The 24,531-nt window shown below is 44.2% G+C and overlaps 1 protein-coding gene across 1 annotated transcript in view; it reads right to left on the reverse strand.

Moving 5' to 3' along the window:
* The window catches only part of RYR3 (ryanodine receptor 3), a 576,153-nt gene that overhangs the window by 249,169 nt on the left and 302,453 nt on the right, over window positions 1-24,531 (reverse strand). Inside the window, exons 13-18 of the mRNA XM_060419037.1 lie at window positions 20,968-21,136; window positions 19,480-19,615; window positions 17,630-17,725; window positions 16,097-16,215; window positions 6,494-6,627; window positions 4,159-4,400 (exon numbers count right to left, since the gene is read on the reverse strand). Coding sequence (XP_060275020.1) covers window positions 4,159-4,400; window positions 6,494-6,627; window positions 16,097-16,215; window positions 17,630-17,725; window positions 19,480-19,615; window positions 20,968-21,136 — 896 coding nt within the window. The remainder of the gene's footprint in view (window positions 1-4,158; window positions 4,401-6,493; window positions 6,628-16,096; window positions 16,216-17,629; window positions 17,726-19,479; window positions 19,616-20,967; window positions 21,137-24,531) is intronic.

Raw genomic sequence — 24,531 nt, forward strand, 5'->3', positions numbered from 1 at the left:
TCCTTTCCAACTTCAGCAACATCCTTTGTGCTTTAATAAGTAGTAAAGTCCAACTCAAGGCTGTGGCTTAATTTATGCATATAGATAAGTTTAAAGGTAATAGACCATCCACGCTGTGGCAAACGGCATCATTTTGTTCTTTTTATGGCCGAGTAATATTCCATTGTATATGTGTACTATATCTTTATCCATTTATCTGGCAATGGATATTTAAGTTGCTTCCATGCCCTGGACATTGTAAAATATGTGACTATGAACAGTGGGGTGCATGTATCTTTTTGAATTATAGCTTTCTATGGGAATATGCCCAGTAGTGGGATCACTAGGTCATATGGTAGTTCTAATTTTAGTTTTTTTAAGGAATCTCCATACCGTTTTCCCTAGTGACAGTACCAATTTACATTCCCATCAATAGTGTAGGAGGGTTCCCTTTTTTTCACACCCTTTTCAGTATTTATTGTTTGTGGATTTTTTGACGATGGCTACTCTGCCTGGTATGAGGTGATACCTCACTGAAACTTTGACTTGCTTTTCCCTAATAACTGTGATGTTGAACATCTTTTCATTTGCCTTTTGGCCATTTGTTTGTCTTCTCTGGCATGTCATTGAGATATTCCACTCATCTTTTGATTGGATTATTCATTCTTTTGATATTGAGCTGAATAAGCTGTTTGTATATCTTGGAGATTAATCCCTTGTTGGTTGCTTCACTTGCAGACATTTCCCCATTCCTAGAGATTGTCACACTGAGCGAACTAAGTCAGACAGAGAAAGACAGATACATGATGTCACTCATAAGTGGAATCTTAAGAAAAAGGGTACTAATGAACTTGTTTACAAAACAGAAGTAGAGTCACGGATGTAGAAAACGAACTATGGTTACCAGGGGATTGGGATGGGGAGAGATAAATTGGGAGATTGGGGTTGATATGTATACATTACTATATACAAAATAGATAGCTAATAAAATATGCAGTGTAGCACAGAGAATTCTACTCAGTACTCTGTAACAGTTTATATGGAAAAAGACTCTAAAAATAACCCAAGTGGATATATGTATAACTGACTCACTTCACTGTGCACTTAAAACTAACATAACGCTGTAAATCAACTATACTCCAATAAGAAATACAGGCAGTGGACCTGGACATTTACATCTCAAGAAAGGAAGAAGAATGGTCAGAGCAGCATCCACCATTTCTCCCTCGCCACCCTCTATTCTCTCCTGTAGTAAGTTGGAGCATCCCTTCCACTCCATTTCTACATCAACTATTACCTTTTCATCAGACAGTCCAAAATTCACTGCTGTCCTGGTGGAGTCATTAACAGAAACCTTATTTCTTCCACTGGTGCGCACGCTGACATATTTACCTGTTTTGTCTTCTGCAATATAAATGTTATCTGGGCGCAAGCTGGAGAATTCAGGATGATGCCCAGACCCAAGGAAGCTTTGTGTTTTAGTGAGCATAAAAGAAGCCAATTTTTGGATGCTGGTTTCTTGACACCTCACCAGATGCTGAACATTGAGTAATGAAGATCCCCAAAGTGCTCCTAGGTGAAGTTATATTACTATTGGATAATATTCACCTGGCTTTCTGGTCTTGAGTGGATAAGAAGGAGAAAAGGAGCATTGTACATTCCTGGAATGATACACAATAGGATGGATTGATCCTACAATATGATGGATGTCCAGGTTCTGAAATGCACTGATAGCAGTGCTTTCTGGATGTGCAATGAGTGGATTCTCTGCCTCCTGACTCACTGATGCATTTATTTTGCAAATTTTTATAAAGGGATATGTCAAGTGCCCCATGGAGGGCTGTGAAATCTGGAAAAGATGGAATAAATGTTTTCTTTTGAGAATGGCTGCTTTTCCTTTGAAACTAGGGGCCAATTTGCTCCATCCAAGGGTCTTGGTGGACTTCATATTGCCTCAGTCAATCCAGAGTTCTCCATAAGTGCAGCCCAGGATCCAGAGAGGGATTCATTACCTCTGCACCACCTGGGATGCCATCTGCCAATGTAGGAGGCGCAAGAGATGCAGATTCGATCCCTGGGTCAGGAAGATCCCCTGGAGTAGGAAATGGCAACCCACTCCAGTATTCTTGCCTGAAGAATTCCATGGACAGAGGAGCCTGATGGGCTATAGTCCATGTGACTGCAAAGAGTCGGACACAACTGAGCGCATACAGCTGGGATCCAGAGAATATGCGTGGGTCGTGGTGAAGAGAGGGCAGGAACTGAGCAGCAACCAGCAGGCAGTGGGCAATGCTTTTCTCTCCTCAACCCCACTCATCCCCCTACAGGTTCAATTTTATTAAACTCAGGAGCTGTAGGTATACGAGAAGAGTCATTCGTTCTTTTCAAATCACTTCCCCAGAGATAACTTTCCGAGATCCTTATGCCATCTGATGATAACCTAAGCTAAAGGTTACTACAACTGTATGACCACAGAAACAATGGCTCTATAGTGGGGCTCTGAGAATCCAGAGAAGACCCACCTTCACTCCTCATGAAATGGAACCAGGGAAAGTTAAACTGGGAGGATAAGAGAACAAGACATTCACTTCACTCTATCATCCTGCCATTTTGTACCCACTTTCGTGTGCAACACACTGTCCCCTGGGATACACAAAACACAGAATCAGGCAATTCCTTCTTATAAATGATCCCAGATACATACATAAACAAACACATTTGCATCATTCCTAAGAGGTAAAAAATGTTTATACTGAATATCAAATAGCACAAAGATTAAAAAATATTGATCAGTTGAAAGTAAAAATCAACTGTAAGAAACATGTCACTAGGATCTGAGCTATTGGTTTTAGCTGGAAGCTAAAGGAAGGAGGAAAATGTGATGGATTTTGTAGTTCTCAGTTACAAAAGAAAATACATAGGTCTGCCTTGTACATACAAACTTTTCCCTGGTACTGGATTTAAGGAAGATTGTATGTCCTGGTTCCTTATGTAAGAGGCACACAGCACAATGCTTACCATAGAATTTCTATAAGGGACACAATATCCCCAGTTCCAGTTTTGCAAAAGATACAGATAAGACAAGCTGTAGATAGGAGAGGGGAGGGGTAGAGCCTCTGCTGTGGATAAAAGTATGAGGGTTAGTCTTACATTTCCACCCATTCAGAAGCCAAATCGCTCCTCCACAGGCAACCACCGTGGACATTTCTGGGGAAAGCATAAATGTATATCTAAAAGGGAAGTTTTGAAATCTTTGAAGAGATTAGCAACTACCATGTGTCAGGTACAGATCCAGACACCTTATAAAGTGTATTACAACACAACATGTTACAACCACAAGATGACAGGCTTGTAGTCAGATATGGAGCCTTCTCTGTGTGACTGCGAATAAGTTAACTAAACATCTTTGTGTTCAGTTTCTATGTCTGTAGTATGAGATCAATATTATCCACTGTAGGGGGTCATTGTAAGGATAAAATGAAAGAAAAAATGTACAAAAGATATGCAGCTTACTGCAAAGTCAATAAATGCTCAGTCTTTTTCTCCTTTCCTGTTTGCCCAGGTAACCTCGACAAATCCATGCAATTAGGATTGTAAAGAAGCAGACACTGAGCTTGAGAAAAGTTAAGGGATCTGTACTAGATGCTGTAACTGAAGTACAGACTCGTGGTTTAAAAGAGGACAGTCTCAGGCTTCTCTGGTGGCCTAGTGGTAAAGAATCCAAATGTCAGTGCAGGAGACATGGGTACGCTCGCTGGTCCGGGAAGATCCCATAGGCCTGGGAGCAACTTGGCCTGTGTGCCACGACTACTGAGGCTGTGCTCTAGAGCCTGGGAACTGCAACTACTGAGCCTTAGTGCCACAACTAAGCTGCGGAAGCACATGCACCCTACAGCCTGTGATCTGCAGAAGACAAGCCACCACAGTGAGAAGCCTGTGCACCAGGAGAGTAGCCCCCACTTGTCACACAGCTGGAGAAAACCCCATGCAGCAACGAAGACCCAGCACAGCCAACAAACCATAACATCATACATACAGAACAGCAGGGCAGTCTCATTTCAGATGTGATGCGCTTCCTACTTAACCATCTCCTTCGTTGAGACTTGAGTCTGCATCGTTTCAACAAGTAACCATTTCCATCTGAACAATCAGGGGCCGAAGCTCCAGCAAGGTGCTCACCTGACCAGAGGTGAAGTCCATCAAAGCCATAGGAGTATAGGTCATCACCAACACCATTGCCTCCCCATCCTTCTCCACCTCCGGGGTAAGGAGCGTAGCCAGAGGAAGAGGCCCAGCCCACCCGCAGATGCGTGGGCTCTGCTGTGAGGAAGGGGTCCACCTGGTCGATGATAAGCTCGAAGTACCACTTCTTGTACTGTGCTGAGCCTTCAGCAACTCCCAGGAAGATGTTTGGCCGAATACTGAAATTAAACAGGAGACAGGTGGCGCCTACAGACTCTTAAGAAATAGGAAAGCAAACTGAACCAGACCATAGGAGGCATGGGCCCAATTAAACCCCAAAGTGAAAGTGAAGTCGCTCAGTCATGTCTGACTCTTTGCGACACTGTGGACTATAGCCCACCAGGATCCTCTGTCCATGGGATTCTCCAGGCAAGAATATTGGAGTGGGTTGCCATTCCCTTCTCCAGGGCATCTTCACAATCTTCACATCTCTTGCATTGAAGGTGGATTCTTTATGGTCTGAGCCACCAGGAAAGCCCAATTAAACTGAGAGCAAGAGCAATTTCATGATTTTTCTCTTGTTCTAAAGCAGAATAATCTTCAAGCCTCCAACACTTGATCAAGTTCTTAGTGGGAGATGTCAGGACAACATTAATTCCATTATAAACTATAAAAGATATATCTTCCAATATTCAAGGCTACACACATTTATTGAGTGCCAACCATAAGTAAAGATGCTGAAAACATCATGTAGAGTTGTATGATTGCAAACGCCTCTTTCTGTAAGTGTAAGAAATGACTTATTCAGGTTCTGGTAAATTGGTTTAAGCTTTTCCCCATCGGCATTAATAATAATGGTCTCTTAAAAGCATTAAGAAGTCACCATTAGAAATAATCCAGACAAATACTGCATGGTATCACTTACACATGGAATCTGAAAAAAATAGTCTGACTCCTAGAAAGAGAGAAGTGAAAAGTAGTTCTGGAGAGTAGGGGCAGGGGGATAGCGAGAAGTTGGTAAAAGGGCACAAACTTTCACTTATTAGACGAGAAAAGTCTGAGGATATAACATGGTGACTTTGTTGATAATGGGCTTCCCCTCGTGGCTCAGTGGGTAAAGAATCCTCCTGCAATGCAGGAGATGCAGGTTCAACCCCTGGGTTGGGAAGATCCCCTGGAAGAGGGCACAGCAACCTACTCCAGTATTCTTGCCTGGAGAATCCTCATGGATGGAGGAGACTGGTGGGCTAAAGTTCATGGGGTCACATGGGGACATGACTGAAGTGACGGAGCATGCATGCACACACAGTTGATAACACTGTATTATAAAACCGAAATTCACATCTTCTCACTTAAAAATGGTAAATGTGTGAAGTGATGGAAGTGTTAATTAACTAGGGGAGAGAGAATCCTTTCATAATGTTTATATGTGTTGAATCATCACATTGTATACTTTACATGGCTTACACTTTTGTTTATTAATTATACCTCAATAAAGCTGAAAAAAATTCAACCTCTATGACAAAAAAGGTGGGGGGCAGATACATCAGTATTAGGCAATCTTGTTAAGGAATAGAGATTCTAGTGTATCCAGAAGAAAAATGGTTAAAAGCTTGGGACAAACCACTTGGAGTTGTTCTTCTTGGAATCCTACTCTTAGAGGTCCACTGTCCTGGGATAATACCGTGTCCATTTTGGGTGGGCAAGGGAAGAACCATACTGATACCTAGAAGAAAGCCTGTGTGGTGTCTACAGACCTGAACCTGCTCTGCACTTTGGAGGGGACATTATTTTCTCTTGTTGCAGAGTAGGGAGGGAGCCCAGGTGGAGAGCTGCTGAAGTTGCTCCCTAGTCCAGGTCCAGGGAGTTCATGACCCCCAGGGTTCTTCATGAGACCATTCTGGCCTTCACAGATGGCCCTGGGGGTAAATGGCCAAGTGCCAGAGGATAAAAGAAACCATGGTCTCAACATGGGACATCCACTCTATCAAAAGAGTTTTAGAAAAAAATGTTGGTACATCAGAATACAATATGTTATGAAGAAGGTATAAGATATGCATTTATGTTTAAAATAAAACATGGTAGATCACTCCCTTAGGCCAAATTCTTGAGTCCTCAGGTGATATATTTACTCCATGGGGAGAAGTTTGAGAAATGCAGCTGAAGGGGTTGAAGTACAAGGCCCTAAAAGATGTGCACATTTGCTGGTCTTATCTTATGTGGTCACATCAGAATGGAGATGATGGGTAGGTGGCTTTGGAGTTGAGATCAGCACTCTTCCTTTCCTTTCTGGGGACAAGATGGGCATGTGCAATGATGGTGGTGGCCTTACCTTGTTACGTCATTAATCAGCCGTGTCTGCAGGAGCAGGTTTCTCCGGGGCAGCAAGTTGTCACAGATGAGATTCTGGTTGGCTCTCACTGCGACCCCATCGCAGAGACAGAGGGAACACAGCACATCCAGAACCTGCAGCAGGACACACCCCAGCCGACCTTAGGACCTGAGGGGGGTGCCTAGTGGGCAGGACCTGATGACCACAGCACAGGAAGGAAGCCCGCCTCACCAAGGTAAGGGCCAGGTGACAGGTGTGAGCACCTGTTCAGAGTCAAGGAAGCCACACCTGCCTCACCGGACATGAGTGAGTGATGCCCAGGCGCCTGCTGCCCCTTGGGGAAATGAGGTTGGGTTCCTTTCTAGCTACTCTGCCCTAGTCTTATGACCCATCCCTCCAAACTAGGCACACCACCTGTGGTCACTGTTCTCTTAAAGTGGGTAAGAGTCTGAGCTCTGAAGACAGCCTGTCTAGGTTTCTTTTCCAGCCAGGTCCAGGACTGGGGTGAGCTGAGGCAACAACTTCCTCTCAGGGTAGGTGCTGGAAGGGCCCCCATGGACCTCAAGCTGAAGCACGTGCTCCTGCCTGGCCTTGGGGGCACTTTGCACAAGGTCAGCAGGCACTCACACAGGGCTTCCTGAAAGACACTCAGATTTCCATCTGGCTAAGGTCCCTTGCTTGTGGCAGGCTTGGGATCCTTACATGGGTGGGATAGAGGGGACAATAGGGCAGATTCCGAATGCTGGTCTTCTCCTATGATACCATGAAAGCTCACTAAGATAGCCCTATCTTCCTAGAAATCCCTATTCAGAAACGTTTCACCTGCTTTTTTTCCCCTGAAGAGTGAGAATAAACCATAAGAGCGAGCAAACCAGGCAGACCCTGAATCTATCAGACCCACCACGAGCTGTTCCTAAACCACCTCATATGCCAGCTGCCAGGAAGTGGGAACAGCCCCTGGCCACCTCTCCCAAGCACTGGCCTGCCTGCCCAGTTTCCTTGCGCTGAATCCTCATTCATCCATATTTCATGTTCCTGGCGTGGCAGAGCCAGAGAAGGCAATGGCACCCCACTCCAGTACTCTTGCCTGGAAAATCCCATAGACAGAGGAGCCTGGTAGGCTGCAGTCCATGGGGTCGCAAAGAGTCGGACATGACTGAGCGACTTCACTTTCACTTTTCACTTTCATGCATTGGAGAAGGAAATGGCAACCCACTCCAGTGTTCTTGCCTGGAGAATCCCAGGGACAGAGGAGCCTGGTAGGAGGCCATCTATGGGGTCGCACAGAGTTGGACACGACTGAAGTGACTTAGCAGCAGCAGCAGCGTAGCAGAGCAAACATGCAGGGCCAGGCACTGCTCCTCCCTCTCTCCCCCAGGGGGAGGAGTGTGCAAACGGCAGGGGATGAATAACAGCCAGGACCGTGGCAGGCTACGCTGACAAGGAGGGGGCAGCCCCAGTTCAGTCTTCAGTGGCCACCGAAGACTCCATGCTTAGTGGGGTTGGATGGCTTCATGTTGTTGATGGGGTTTGTATCCATAATTCTCACAAACCAGTTTTCTACCTGGCTCCCTGAACGTCAACTCCATTCCAAATAAATACAGAGCACATTAATGGGACAAGCAGAAAAGCACTGCAAAGGCAGTTTTATGGAGGACTCTCACTATTACCACTCCATGAAACATATGACCGTGGCACTGGAAACCCAGAGGATAATTTGTTCCTCTAAGAAAAGAGCCCATAGATGGCCAGGAAATTAAATACTTATCATCCAGCCTAGCACACATTTTCACCTGTTTTGCCTTGAAGTGACGGCTGTAGGAGCCTTACTGTCACAGCCGGAAGGAAAGTAGAGCTTAATCCACATACAATAGGATCAGTGAGGAGAAAAAAAGCCTCTGAAAAGCACACAGCCTAATGGAATAGTACATCACCTACAAATAAACGATGCTGCAAAGAATGTGCTGACAGCGTTCAGGCTTTATTTTACCAGGCGTTTCTTGGGGTCATGTACCCCAACATTCACTGCAGCGCTGTTTACAATAGCCAGGATGTGGATGCAACCTAGGTGTCCATCAACAGATGAATGGATAAAGAAGATGTGACGTGCACGCACACACGCACGCTTGCACACACACGCGCACGCACCCACAATGGAATACTACTCAGCCACTAAAAGAACGAGACGTTGACATTTGCAATGGACAGAGATTGTCATACTGAGTGAAGTTAAGTCAGACAGAGAAAGACAAATATCATATGATATCACTCATCCATGGAATCTAATTTTAAAATAATATAAATGAACTTATTTACAAAAGAGAAATAGACTCAGATTTCAAAAACAAACATCAATACCAAAGGAGAAACGTTGTATGGGGAGGATAAATTTGAAACTGGGGATTAACACACGTACAGTATTGTATATAAAACAGACAACCAACAAGGACCTACTGTATAGCACAGGGAACTCTACTCAGTATTCTGTAACAAACCATGTGAGAAAAGAATTTGAAAAGGAATCAATATATGTATAACGGAATCACTTTTGCTGTACAACTGAAACTAACACAACATTGTAAATCAACTATATCCCAATAAATTTTTCTTGGAAAGTGAAGGGCATGTAGATGGGTCAGTCCACCCTGGGGAAATGCAGACACAGTCCTTAGGGGTCATCTGTACTTCCTGATGGAGAGGAAGCATCTCAGTGACCTCTGGGGTGCTTGATGGCTGTGGCAGGTACTTCCCAGTGGTCACCAGACTCTACCTCCTTCTCGTCCTAGGCACAGAGGCTACACTTCCCAGACACACTTGCAGTGCTGTGGAGTCATGTGACTGAGTTCCGGCCAGTGGAAAGTGGGTGGATGTGATGTGCACTGCTTTCAGGCCTGGCCCCTATACTCTCCCTTTCCAGCGGGATGTGGAGATCCAAGGGTCTCCTTACTCCAAGTGAGATCCTGTAGCACTGGAATCACGTGGGAACTTGCCAGAAATACAGATGCTCAGACTTACCCCCAGAAACTTATCAGATCACAGCCTTCAGTTTAACACAATTCCCAAGGGATTTACAAACACATAAAATCTGTGAAGTCCTGTCCTGGGGGACAGTGAGGCTGCTAGATGGAAGAAAAGTGTGTCTCTGAATGACCACACAGCATGGAGCCTTCCCACTGGCCGGCCTGATACAGTGACTTCACTGTGGGAATCTGGGGTTATCTGTCTTGGAATTAGGCTTCTCTAATCTAACAGAAGCAGAAGATATGAAGCAGAGGTGGCAAGAATACACTGAAGAACTCTACAAAAAAGAGCTCCACAACCCAGATAATCACGATGGTGTGATCACTCACCTAGAACCAGACATCCTGGAATGTGAAGTCAAGTGGACCTTAGAAAGCATCATTACGAACAAAGCTAATGGAGGTGATGGAATTCCAGTTGAGCTATTTCAAATCCTGAAAGATGATGCTGTGAAAGTGCTGCAGTCAATATGCCAGCAAATTTGGAAAACACAATGGTCACAGGACTGGAAAAGGTCAGTTTTCATTCCAGTCCCAAAGAAAGGCAATGCCAAAGAATGCTCAAACTACTGCACAATTGCACTCATCTCACACACTAGTAAAGTAATGCTCAAAATTCTCCAAGCCAGGCTTCAGTAATATGTGAACTGTGAACTTCCAGATGTTCAAGCTGGTTTTAGAAAAGGCAGAGGAACCAGAGATCAAATTGCCAACATCCGCTGGATCATCAAAAAAGCAAGAGAGTTCCAGAAAAACATCTATTTCTGCTTTATTGACTATGCCAAAGCCTTTGACTGTGTGGATCACAATAAACTGTGGAAAATTCTGAAAGATATCTCGAGAATACCAGACCACCTGACCTGCCTCTTGAGAAACCTGTATGCAGGTCAGGAAGCAACAGTTAGAACTGGACATGGAACAACAGACTGGTTCCAAATAGGAAAAGGAGTATGTCAAGGCTGTATATTGTCACCCTGCAGAGTACATCATGAGAAACGCTGGGCTGGAAGAAGCACAAGCTGGAATCAAGATTGCTGGGAGAAATATCAATCACCTCAGATATGCAGATGACACCACCTTATGGCAGAAAGTGAAGAGGAACTAAAAAGCCTCTTGATGAAAGTGAAAGAGGAGAGTGAAAAAGTTGGCCTAAAGCTCAACATTCAGAAAACGAAGATCATGGCATCTGGTCCCATCACTTCATGGGAAATAGATGGGGAAACAGTGGAAACAGTGTCAGACTTTATTTGTCTGGGCTCCAAAGTCACTGCAGATGGTGATTGCAGCCATGTAATTAAAAGACACTTACTCCTTGGAAGAAATAGATAGCATATTCAAAAGCAAAGATATTACTTTGCCAACAAAGGTCGGTCTAGCCAAGGCTACGGTTTTTCTAGTGGTCATGTATGGATGTGAGAGTTGGACTGTGAAGAAGGCTGAGCAGCGAAGAATTGATGCTTTTGAAGTGTGGTGTTGGAGAAGACTCTTGAGAGTCCTTTGGACTGCAAGGAGATCCAACCAGTCCATTGTGAAGGAGATCAGTCCTGGGTGTTCACTGGAAGGACTGATGCTAAAGCTGAAACTCTAATTCTTTGACCATCTCATGCGAAGAGTTGACTCATTGGAAAAGACCCTGATGCTGGGAGAGATTGGGGGCAGGAGGAGAAGGGGATGACAGAGGATGAGATGGCTGGATGGCATCACTGACTCGATGGACTTGAGTTTGAGTGAACTCCGGTAGTTGGTGATGGACAGGGAGGCCTGGTGTGCTGTGATTCATGGGGTCACAAAGAGTCCGACATGACTGAGTGATTGAACTGAACTGAACTGAATCTAGACACTGGTCCAGCTTGAGAATTTCCCTGGCCCACTCTGTGAAATTCATCTGCTGCTTAATTGTAAAACCATTTTCACCATTGACACCACATTTCATCCAAGATCTTTCCTTGCGCATTTAATCTCTATTAGTCACCACCCCAAACACAGGCTCATGTGGGAATTCTGATTTAAAATTAAGAAAGAGGCACTGCACATCCATGGAAATAGCATTTGGCTCTTGCATTTTGTCCTCAGCTTTCTATTAAAATAGCTTTATTTTTTAAAATACAAAAGGTACTTAATTTGGTGAATTTTATGTCATATTCTATACTTGATAAATGAGTGCTTTCTCCCTGGTGAACAGATTCTGTTCTCCCTGTGGATGTGTGAACTGAATGGTTGGGAGCACTTCTATCTTGCCTTGACTGCCTGGGAACTCAGGTGATTTTGTGGCGCTGTTACAGCAAATCTGTGGGAGTTAATGGTTTCCTTGCCTTTGTACTCTTTTGTGCCATGCCCACCCCACCTACCTATTAGGGCTAACATCTCAGTTCTGATTTATACTTTCTCAGGACCAATGATGCGACTATTTTACTGTATGTATTTTTTTCTCACAGGTGGCTCCAAATCCGTGTGAAACAAAGAATATAAAAAAAAATTCATCTGTGATAACATTGAGCAGGTGTGAAGTATGTTAGGTTGCAGGGAGAAGGGCATACTTCATCTTTATTATTAGATACTTACTTCATGTAAAAACTAGAAGGTTACTGTCAGAATACTCAACAGTTCTCCATTTTACTCAATAAAATTGGTGCCACCAACATAGTAAGTGTGTCTCATGCTATGAACAGCCATCTGTTGGATGAGATGAGATTTGGGTGCATTTGTGAGCTTCCATCCATTCAAGATGAGACAAGAGGAGATGGTGGTTCTACTCATCCATTCCTTTTTAAATCACATCCTCAAAAACATGAATTAGACGCCTGCTGTGTGTAATAATGTGAGCTGGGCACTATGGGGATCACAAGGTCCCTGCTGTAAAGGAAACTTGGTCTCTGAGAGAAATAAACACATAATATACCTGCAAGGACAGGCAGAGTGGAAACACCATGGAACAAAGTGCACGGTGCACAGGGGAGGAGAGGAGATCACATCCAGCTGGGATTCAGAAAAAGATCCATGGGGAGGGTGGCATCTGAACTGTCTGAAGGCAAACAGAATTTTGATGGGATCTGGAAAAGTGGAAGGTGAGGAGATGCTGAGGATGAGTAAGCCTTGTCACTTGTGAGGTCATGGGGTAGAGTTCATTCAGAAACTGGGGCAGCACACTCCACTTCTGTCCTTTTTACTCCAAAGATTGTGCTTTCTCTCTAACTTTTGGACCTAAATTTGATCATGCTTTAGATGACTGGCAACACTTTTCACAGCCAGTATAGAGCTGAGAACTAAACTACTACTTGCCATATCAGTAAACAAAGAATGTCACAGCCATCACATTATAGCTACTACAATGGTGAGCCCGAGGCAGCTCAGAAAGGAAGCAAAGAATGCCTTTCCTTTCTAAACATGAATGGAGGAGGCGCCGTACAGTAAGGGGTTTCTCAAACCCACCGTATCTATAAACCTTTAACAAAAAATATCATGGTCTTGAAGACCAACTTCATGGACCCACAGGAACTCTCAAATTCCAGTCTGAGAAACACTAACTTACTACACGAAAATGGTTTCTGATTGTGAATTTTTTTATGTGAAGACTTTTATATTTATACAATAAAAAAAAAAAACTGGAACACAAAATTAAACATAGTCTCATAGAACATGCCAGACTACAGCTTGAGAAACACTGGAAAGAACATTGAACTTAGTGATGGAGACCTAAATTTTGGTCCTGGTTTGTCTGGCAACCTTAGTTAATATTTTAAGGTGTCGTATACACTGGCCTTGTTTTTGCCTCAAGTGGAAACAATACTTCATGGAATAATAACAAGGAAGAAAGAAAATGCATGCGAACACTGAGCATAGCACCTGGTATTTGTCAGACGCAAAATAAAAGTACACTATCATTATCATCATCATGTGTTTTTGGAGGCGTTGTGAGGTGCCCTGGGCTCTAAAATTCTATGTATTTTGAATTACTATCTTCACGGAAACCTAAGTGAACAGGTCAGAAATGTCTGGACACCTGGAACTATGGAAAACAGAGCAGCCTGGATAGGAGAACATTGCTTTGGCATTTTCCAAGTTAAGATACAATGCTGCCATGGAAGTCTAGTCTGCACCCAGCACATTCTTTGCCAAGCTACCACAAACATCCCTGGTAATGATCTAAGACTAGGTTTCCCTTGAAAACAAAAGTCATGTACATGAATAACTTTAATGGGGGAACTGAGTTCATGACAAGCCAGCCCCCATTCAAAAAATCCACCAGAAAACAAAAAAATGGGACATCCTAGAAGAGATTATTTTTGTACCACGATCACATTGCCTCAGCTTTGACATCATTGCCCAGAACTTCTCAGTCTGGAAGCTGTAAGAGTACTATGCTAGTATACTCAGGTAACATATCAGGTCAGGCATTGATTCCTAGCAGAGAAATAAAGCTCCCTAGGCCTCAGTCCCTAGGCACTGAGAGTTCCTCAGACAGCAAGGAGATCAAACTAGTTAGTCCGAAAGGAAACCAACTCTGAATATTCATGAGAAGGACTGGTGTTGAAGCTGAAGCTCCAACACTTTGGCCACCTGATGCGAAGAGTCAATTCATTAGAAAAGACCCTGATGCTGGGAAAGATTGAAGGCAGGAGAAGAAGAGGTGACGGGATATGATGGTTGGATAGCATCATCACCTCAATGGATGTGAGTTTGAGCATACGCCAGGAGATAGTGAAGGACAGGGAAGCCTGGCATGCTGCAGTCCACGGGGTCACAAAGAGTCAGATACAACTAAGAGGCTGAACAGCAACAACAACAGGTTTCAGTATTCTCAACCGTGGAATACTCATACCGTGGTCAGAACAGTAATCAGCTGCCATTACTGACTGGCCATCCAGTAAGGGCTTGTAGCTTTCGGCTGAAAGAAGCCATCGCAAAGTTCGTTACCTACTAAGTGTGTTCTGCAGTGTGATCACAAAGCAGCCCCAGGAGCAGTGAAAGGAGAGCAGCTTTGCTTTCTACGAGCTCCTCTTGATTTCTGCCCATGGCTCCCGACTCAGGCCATGGGTTACTCGGGTGCTTATCAATTACTCTTATTACACTTTGCAGATGGGAAGGGGCATGTTCGGACATAGTGAAGCTGGGCTGAAGCAGGAGCCTCATGCCTGCTTTTGATTTACCACATTTGGGAAAGCAATTACCAACCCCACATATTTCTTTTGTTTTTCGCCAAGCAATTTCATAGATGCTAAGGCCCGTGGCTTGTTTGTTTCCTAAGGATGATACATATCATCTGAGCAGTGCTGCAGAGGCTTGTTCTCCTGGACCCCCCACTCCAAGACGTGTCTCGGATGTGCAGTGCCCCCAGCTGAGGGTGAGCAGAGAGGGCCAGTGACCAAGCTGGGTTCTCTCCACTCTGCCTGAGCCCAGCTGCTGTCCCTCACATCCAAATATGCCACCTGATCTTGAAGTGCTCCTCTTCAGCCTTGTAGTACCTGCCTGCTCACTAATGAGTTGGTAAGATATCCCCTTCCATGTACTGGGCAGATATCAATGGGTCAGGATAAGACATATTTTTAATAGACTTTCCTGAGATCATGCTTCCCTGGTAGCTCAGATGGTTTAGAATTTGCCTGCAATGTGGGAGACCCAGGTTTGATCCCTGGGTTGGGAAGATCCCCTGGAGATGGAAATGGCAACCCACTCCAGTATTCTTGCCTGGAAAATTCCATGGACAGAGGAGCCTGGAGGGGTATGGTCTATAGGGTCAGAAAGAGTCGGACATGACTGAGCAAACACTAATCCCCAGAGATCATGGTGTCTTAGAAATATAATTCCATACACATAGAGAAATTAGAACTTTAAGAGACCTTTAAAAAAAAAAAACTTGACCCAGAATTCTGCCTTCGTAAGTGAGGTGGTGTTATCTTCATTTTACAGCTGAAATGAGGGGGGCTCAAGGTCATGCAACTGTTTCCTCTTAGGGAAGAGCCCCACCGCTTGCTCCCTCTGGCTTGTTCATGAAAAGCCCAGTTTTTTCCACCTGCTTTGACTCATGGCAAGTCTGATTTCATTTAAGAACATGCCATGTTACCAAGACTTTCTACATTATCCTAAATCTGATTACTATGTAGCTTCTTTATAAAGTTGGCACTAACTGTTTCATTTCTAAGCTCCTAGACTCGAGGGTGGGATCAGTTCCTGCAGCTGACCCTGTATAGAGCTGAATGCCTCACAAACCAGCTGGGTGTTAAGGGGGTAATGATGAACCAGGCTTGGGAAGCTGGTGGAAACTGAGGGGACCACCCAAGGCCCTGTGTGACTGGCTCAGAGTGTGCTCCTAAGAAAGAAAGGTCTTTGAGGACCTCCGTTTCCAGAGATTTTTTAAAAAATTTATTTTAAAATCAAAGCTAAGAAAGAGAGTAGTCATCACTCTCTCTCTTTCAGGACCTTAGTTTCCAGAGGTTTTTTTTTTTTTTCTAATTTGTTTTTAAAAAATCAAAGCCAAGAAAGAGAGTAGTCAATACTCTCTCCATAACACACAACTGTTACTAAGCAGCAGGGAAGGAAAAGGCAGGTAAAGTCAATCCCTGTCCAGGATTCCTTCCATACTTACCTTGTGATTCCGTCCGTGCTTATCCAACAGGGATATGATGGACTTGATGTGGCCCTCTGCTATCAGGTTTAAGGCTTCTGGGCTTTCAATGAGGATGCAGTGCAAAACTTCCAAGATACCTGCATGTATGCCACAAAAATCATTTGGACATTAAATAACTGGCAGAGCTAATTATAACTAGAAACCTGAGAGAGAAATGATCCTCCTAAGGGGACAGAATGCCATCATTCTTTGGATCTATTAAATACTTCCAGCCAGAAGGAAGATGAGGCCATCTCGGATAGACTTCAGGAGCCCCTGGGGCAAGACTCTAATTTAGAGGTGAGTTTATTTATTACTAACCCCTCCTCCCTCTTCTTGGACAAAGACATGATCCGTTTGGGTCAAAATATAGAGAAGCAGCTTTAGAACAGAATTTTTAACCCAATAAAACCAAGCAATACTTAATTTAAAAACAGAAAAAGGGATACCTAGTTTACTACAAATCCTAAAGGTCATTCAAACAATTTAGAAAATGCTTTGAACGTTCCTTGAAAAAGAATTTTTCTAGGAATCACTCCAGAATTTTTTTTTAGATGCACTGGTATGGTATATGAGTAAACTGTAACCTCACTAAATAAAGATTACTGGGCTTTGTCCCCTTTTCTGGGCACACTGGATGGTTTTCTGTATTAAGCAAAGGTGTAAGAAAAACAATCAGGTGGCCCTTATAGCCTGGTACCTGCATCTAACACTGGGGTGGAAATGCACAGAAAGTTGTTGGCTAATATCCTTATAGGTTTTGTTGAGAAGAGTCCTCTTGATTCTCTTTTTTCCCCCAAGGTTTTCATAAATTACCCTAAAATGTGGTCTGGCCCTGGAAGGAGGTTCTGGAGGAAACAGAGACTTCTTTCTAGAAGACATATGTGGAGGCGAACAATCCTAGAGGAGCTTTCCCTTGGCTTGTCTGTTCAAGCTCCTGTCATCTCTAAATGATGAAAAGAGCACTGAAATCTTTCAGCTTGCCAGAGGGGGACCCACACCTGTCACGTTCTCTCATCTCTGAGGAAGCAAACTGCAGGGCCTCATGGCATGGTCATTTACTAACAATGACCACTTTTCTTGGTCCACGTTCTCTGTGAGTCATCAAGAAGGGCTCTAGATACGGTGTTGAGGGTGACTCAGGGGTATGAGGCGTATCATTTCCTCTAAGTTCTTGGCCATCTTTCAGTCCTGCTTCTAAACAGTTGAGAGGACCATGTTCAAACTGGGTGGGGAATGATTCAAGGGCTCAGGGAGAGGAGATGAGGGCACAAAGTGAAAAATGAAGCAGGAAAGGAAAGAGTTTTGATGCCTGGCTTAAAGTCGATCAGCAAAGTTTTAAGAGTACTAGGAAGATTTAGGATTGTGTTTCTTTTGTTGAAGTAATTACTGAGGATTGCTTGTAATCCAGTGGGGGAAAAAATTGTCCAGAGATTAAACTCTCTCTCTTATAAACAGAAACAAACAAAAAAACCCCCACCTTCTCCAGTTGTGTTTCCTGTCAAATCCTACCTGAGGAAGATTCTAGTCTGTCCAATTTGCTGATCAGCCAGTCAAGGTTATTGGAGAATTGAGCACAGTTGTTTCTGTTTCCACGAATAAGAGCAGCTGTGAATGAGAACATGTTTGATCATGTAGGTTAAAGGGCACAGTGATGGGAACTTGGGATACTGCTGAATACTCCATCTGCTTAGCAGTTAGAAAGAATGAAATAGTTCCCTTCCCCTCCCAAGCCTTTTGATACATTCCTGTGTCTACATTTTGAAGAGCAAAACAAACAAACAAACAAACAAACAAAAAAACCAAACTACCATTCATTCAAATATTTCCAGAGATTCCGCTGTGTATGAGGCATCTGTCTACTTGCTGGGAATAAGGCAGTGGGAACACAACAGGTTCCCTGCCTTTGTGAAATGGAGGAGAGAGACAAAATACACACAGATTTTAAAAAATTACTTTAGATAGTGATAAGCAAGAAAACAATATCTGCTTGGTTGCTGGCTTCAGATCTCAATTTCCTCTAACATTTTCTTAAATCTAGCTAAACACTTGCTATTCTTCAGTGCTAAAAGAAGGCATCCAAATGAGTACAACTGAAAGGGTTGGTTAAACTAATAGGCAAATAATAACAAAACACGAAACTCTAAAATGCATCAGTACATGACAGTGGTTCGCAAAGTGTGATCCCCGGATAGGAATGTCAGTATCACCTGAGAAGGTGTTAAAAACCACAAATTCGTGGCCTTGTCCTATGTCTACTGAACCAGAAGCTCCAGGGATGGGCCCAGCAACTGTGTTCTAACCAGCCCTCCAGCTAATTCTGAGGCCTGTTCATCTTTGAGGACCATTGGTAGATGATACTGAAAAGGTAGACAGAGAATACGTTGTCACTAGATTTTCACTATAAGACCAAGTACCTTCCCTCCAGAGGCCAGTACTAAAGACGGGACTCTGGAATAAGTCCATGTGAACTGATTGGCTCTGAGGCTTTCTCGCCATGCTGCTGGTTTTCAAAGACTGTGGTATTCACAGACATTTGTGAGGCATTTGGATAAGGATTTTCTTCCTCGGGACCTCTGCTTTGTACCTCCACAGTCATTAAAGGGCAGAATTCAGTCTAATCTCCTATGCTGCTTCTCAGGCCAGCCATAACAAGATCAAACCAGCCAATCCCAAAGGAAATCAACCCTGAATATTCACTGGCAAGACTGATGCTGAAGCTGAAGCTCCTATACCTTGGCCACCTGTGAAGAAGAGACTCACTGGAAAAGACCCTGATGCTGGGAAAGAAAGAAGGCAGGAGGAGAAGGGGGTGACAGAGGATGCTATGGTTGGATGGCATCGTTGATTCAATGGGTATGAGTTTGAGCTAACTCTGGGAGATAGTGAGGGACAGGGAAGCCTGGCATGTGGTAACCCATGAGAGTCAAAGAGTCAGACATGACATAGTGAATGAACAACAACAAGAGGGTTGACCTTGAGGCTCTGCAGGACCTACTGACCTCCCAGAATCCTCCCTGCCAGAATCCATCTTGGCTGAGCAATGCATGCACCACCAGGGAGGACCCTGAGTGACAGTCATTAGCCAGAGACAACCTGGAAACTAATCCCATCACCATAAGACCCTAGACTGTGGGCCACAGGACCGAACAGTCCTCCCAGGTTCCCTAACGCTCCTCTCTCCGTCCAGGTACCCCTTCCCAACAAATTCTCTCATTTTGTCAGCATATATATCTCCCCAGACCACTCATTTCTGAATGTTAGATAAGAGCCCCCTTTTGGGCTCCGCCTTCCTGCAACAAAAATGCCTATAGACCTCCACAGCCACCTGCCCAGGGAGACAGCTCTGGGCATGTACTTACCGAGCAATTTGTACAGGAGGTTCAGAATTTCTTTCCAGGCCATCCCACTCTCCTCCCTGGCGATGCCTGCGAAGTGTGCTATGCTATTGTAGATATTTAAGCGATCAATGCAGTTTAACACAAGGGCTAACATTCCCTGTGAAGGCGAGTTGGGAAAAAAGTAAAAGTACGTAAGACCTCAGGATCCTTTTTGTTCTTTCCTCTCCCATATCATTCACCTTTCAAAGCTGGTGATACTAATGTGCAAACAGACCTTCACAGTGCCAATTTGGGTTTTGTTTTTTCCTCCCCAAAACAAAATATACATTTTTATGCCTCAGGGACCTAAATAGCTTCCATTTTGGAAGTGAGTCAGCAGTCTCCTCTGACGGGCTTGACCCCACGTGTTTAACTTAAACCAAGGACGTAGTGAGGAAGAGGGAACACGAATGAGTCTCACAGAAGCCTGCTTTGTCTGGTGTGAAATGATTCTGACTCACCTAGAAACAGCCCTTGGATATAGGATCTATTTTTCTTTAAGATGCAAACGTGTGCCTCTCCTCATCTGCTCCAAAAAGGGAATTTAGAGACAATAAGACTCAAAGAGGATTTTCTAAAACGACCTTTCCATCTAATTTATGGTACTATGCCACCCAGTAAAAACATCTGTGCCCAGCTGTTCTTCAAGAGCAGGAGGGAAATGTTAAGTGTAGTTCCAGCAGCCTATAAAGGCACACAGAATGTTTCCCCAGCCAAAGCCTGCCCACCTCAGAAGGCTCAGTAGGGACAGGTCTGCTTCCCACACTGCCAACTTCAGAAACGCCCAAAGGACAAGCCCTGTCCACAGGAACGCAAGGCCGCAGGAATATGGCCATGGCCGTAAAACTAATGCCAAATCATCATGCCCAAGCTTAGAAAAGCCATGTGATCTAAGATCACACACAGCCAGGGATGAAGCCAGAGCTAGGGCCAGGACTCCTTGAGCCCCAAGTTAGTATTTTCCCCATATCTATGCCCATCCCTAGTGACTCAGATGCTCAAGTTCACCTTGAGACATAGTAGCGTTTGCATCTCTTAAACCAGCTCCCCAGGCATTTCTGATGTGGTGGAACCCGGGAATTCATATTTTTCCAACAAAGTTCTAAGGTAATTCTGATACCTTCCAAAATTTGGGAATCACAGCTAATGCCATACTCTCATAGCTGAGATTTTACAAAAGACGAATTTTGGATACATAGGTGACACTGAAGCTTTAAATTAATCTGGTTTGAATGTACCAAAGTACAAGCATGACATTGTTTGCTGCTAATGTGATCCAGGTGCTGACAGGAAAGGGTAACTTCCAGTGAATCTTTTTCTTTCCAGCTTTCTCTCTTTGCTCTTCTCGTTCTTGAGCACATGCATGCACGGAGACAGAGAGACTGCATGGAGACTCTAAACTGCAGTCATCGGGGCACTTTTAGCTCTGGACACAAAAGAGCGTCTCACTTTTTAATGTTCTGGACTTACCTCCTCCTTGAAAAGATTCTGTCTGTTTTTGAGTGAGCGGAGCTTGCTCTGCTTGCCTTCATGCTGCATCCCCTCCTCCGGGGGCTGGAAGTAGGCAATCAGGTCATGTAAGGTCTGCAGGACCTCTTCTATTGGCAGGGTGACCGGGGCAGCTGTGCGACTGTTTCCACTGAAACCACAGATGGACATGGCTTAGGCAGTGGGTCTCTAGCAGGACCCTGACGAGGGTCCACTAGGTCCTAGCTCCTCCTTGCCCTGAACTGGGCACAGGGACTGGTACGGCTGTTGGGCACCTGGGATAATCACTGTACTGATAACCTCAAATTGAAGTTTGCTGACAAACAGCATAATGGGAAGGAATTTCTAATTCAATTTTCAAACCATTTCTTAAATCAATGGAAGGGATCCCTGGCTGTGTGCCAGGTCTTCCTTTTTAAGTAGAAGTACTTTTACAGATAATTATTAACATAGTTCTTTTAGACTACCACACGTTCTTGAGACAGGTTAAGCATCAGCTGGAAGGGGTTTCATCACTGGGGCTCTTCCTCCATCTACATCTTTGTCTTCTGTCTTCCCCATGTGTCTTTGTGATACCTCTGTGGGTGTTTTCCTCTTAATGTTTGTATGTTTGCAGGCACCCTATTTGTTGATGTGTTGATATCTCCCTAGCTCTCTCTTTTCAGCTTCCTCTGTGTGGCCTGTCTCTGTTTATCCACCCCCTACCAGTGTCCCATCTCTCAACATTCTTCTCTGCTTCAACATCCCCACCACCTCCCTCTGTTGTGTTCCTCCCATCCTATATATATGTGGGTCTGACTCCCTCTGTCGTAATTTTCCAAACAAATCTTATAACTGAGTCCTTCCAACAGAGAGGCCACAAACCTCCACAGATGACAAAACGACCCTTTGTTTTCCTGTCTCCTTGAGAGGTACACTGGCGAGCTTTTCAGAGGCCAAGGCTAAGAAGAGGAAGGGGGAGTGGATGCAGTCCGTGAAACTGAATCTGAGACCCCACTGTCTGAGACCCTAGTGGAATGGGACCTTTTTCCATGAGTTAATAACATCAGGGGTTTTCCTCTGTGGTTGCTTTCTAATGAGCTATCCTTTACATTTACTGCAGATGTGCTTATATATCTGGACACATGCTAAAGAAAAGATTGTGAGCTAGGCCTCAGACAAAGCTTATAAACAAGTCCTGAAAATACTCAGGTTATGAGATGACAGTAATTCCACTTCTGTATAAAAATGCCAAGTGCACACAATGAGAGAAGAGTGAATTACAGGCAGGAGGCACTTCTCAGCAGTGTGTCCTCTGACCACGGCAGGTGCTCATTAAAGATTCTCTGGGATATTATTGGATTCAGAGACAGTGAGGAAGAGAATCTCACATGGATATGAGGTGAAGGTTTGGGAAAAAGAACTCAATCAGAAATGACTCCTCAGTTCCAGGTTCAGTAAGAATGAATAAATTTTCCTCAATATTTCTGATCTAGTTGCAGAGTTTTTTCTATCCCTCTCTCTCTTTTAAAAAATATAATATTTTCCATATACCAGAGACACTCAGGCCAGTTAAGTGAAGAGTATGGTCTCGTGTGATGAGAAATGAGGAGGAAAGAAGAGGTCTGTAGGCATGTCTGTAGCTTGATGGGGCAGCACATCCCTATACAGAGGGTGGGAAAGCGCAGGTTATAGTCACTGCCATTTAACTGTGAGGTCCTTGGCGTGCCTCTAAGACTCCAGTGCTTCAGTTTCACAACTGAAACACAGGAAGGTAGACTTTATGTTTGCCAGGACCCTTCTGGGGCTAATTTTTTTTTCCCTGTGGGTTCTCAGTGCTGGATCACTTCATCTTGCCTCTTGAAGAAACATCAATCTGACAGTTCTCCAGGGAAAATGCCTCCTTCCTTCAAAAGAGAACACATAATACACGCTTGGCATTGAGGACACATCCTCTGAATGGCTTCATGATGCTCGCAGTCTACTCTGGTACCCTGGGGGAGGAGACCCAGATGGATCTAGATGGACAGGGACAAGAGGATGCTGCAGTTCAGAACTAACTACAACCGGCCCCCATCTCAGCTCAGCCCTCCTCCAACCCCTACAGCCACTGTCCCATTATGCTCTCAGATCTTTGACAAGGACTTCTTAAGTAAAAGCTCAGGTGATTCTGAGTATTTACCATACAGTTACCATAATTATTTATATATCATTCCCCTCCAAAAGCTAAACTCAGAGGACAGCTGGATAGCATCTTCTCTCTCCAGCAGGACACCTGAGACTCCTCGGTCCATCACACTGTTCATTTATCCTATGGGACATTTCCCAACAACCACACAGGGGATGATGAGACAGTACAGGAAACTTAAACATTATCTTCTTCATTGTTCTTTCTTCTTCATTCTTTATTCCTTTTTAACTTGTTCTTGCAGAAGGTCAATCTCTCTTTCTGGTTTCCATTTGTACATCACACGCACTGTTGGTTTCTCAAAAGGGATGGGAGAGGAGAATCTATTTCCAAATTATGTGTCACCCTTCACTTTCCAGCTCTTGCATAATGTAAGTACCAGGGCTTTTGTAGCCCTCGCCTCTACTGTACTGGTTTGGTATTCATTAGCCCTCCTTTCTTGTAAAATGTCCTGTGTCAGGGAGAATCAAGAATTTCTCGTTGAAGGTGGGGCTTCCAGAAATGAGGAGTTCAGCGAGTTCTTTCTCCCAATAAAAGTGACAAAATTGGACAAAATCATCCAAAAAACTGTTTGAGGATTCTGGAAATTGACCAAGGTATACAGGAAATTGAGAAGTATTTTTTTTTTTTCCAATAATGAACCTTGGTAAGAATAGTGGGAGTCTACGATATTTCAGCCCGAGATAGTTCCCATGCTCTCCCCTGCTGCTGCTGTCACTTCAGTAGTGTCCGACTCTGTGTGACCCCATAGAAGGCAGCCCACCAGGCTCCCCTGGGATTCTCCAGGCTAGAACACTGGAGTGGGTTGCCATTTCCTTCTCCATGGCATGAAAGTGAAAAGTGAAAGTGAAGTCGCTCAGTTGTTTCTGACTCTTAGTGACCCCATGGACTGCAGCCCACCAGGCTCCTCCATCCATGGGATTTTCCAGGCAAGGGTACTGGAATGGGGTGCCACTGCCTTCTCCGATCCTCTCCCCTAGCTCCAAGGAAAAGAAGGTCTAACAGGGTGAGGCAGGCCATGTGCAAAGTCCCAGACAGACACACTCAGGAAGAACCAGAGAGCGCCCCAGGTATCTATTCATCTCTGGCTGAATATGAGGAGGCCTTGTGCAAGCAGAAAGTAAAATCCAAGACGATCTTAAAACTGCCTGACCTTTGGACATATTATCCAATCCACACACAGGTCTATCAGCAAAAGCTAGCAGGCTTGCCTCTCAAGAAATAAGTACTCCAAGCTGAAAGCAAATGACACCAGACACTAACTAGAATCCATACTGAGAAATAAACAGCAGTGTGGAAACAGTGTCAGACTTTTTTTGGGCTCCAAAATCACTGCAGATGGTGACTGCAGCCATGAAATTAAAAGACGCTTACTCCTT

This window comes from Ovis aries, chromosome 7 (assembly GCF_016772045.2).
Source record: "Ovis aries strain OAR_USU_Benz2616 breed Rambouillet chromosome 7, ARS-UI_Ramb_v3.0, whole genome shotgun sequence".
NCBI classification, from domain to species: domain Eukaryota; kingdom Metazoa; phylum Chordata; class Mammalia; order Artiodactyla; family Bovidae; genus Ovis; species Ovis aries.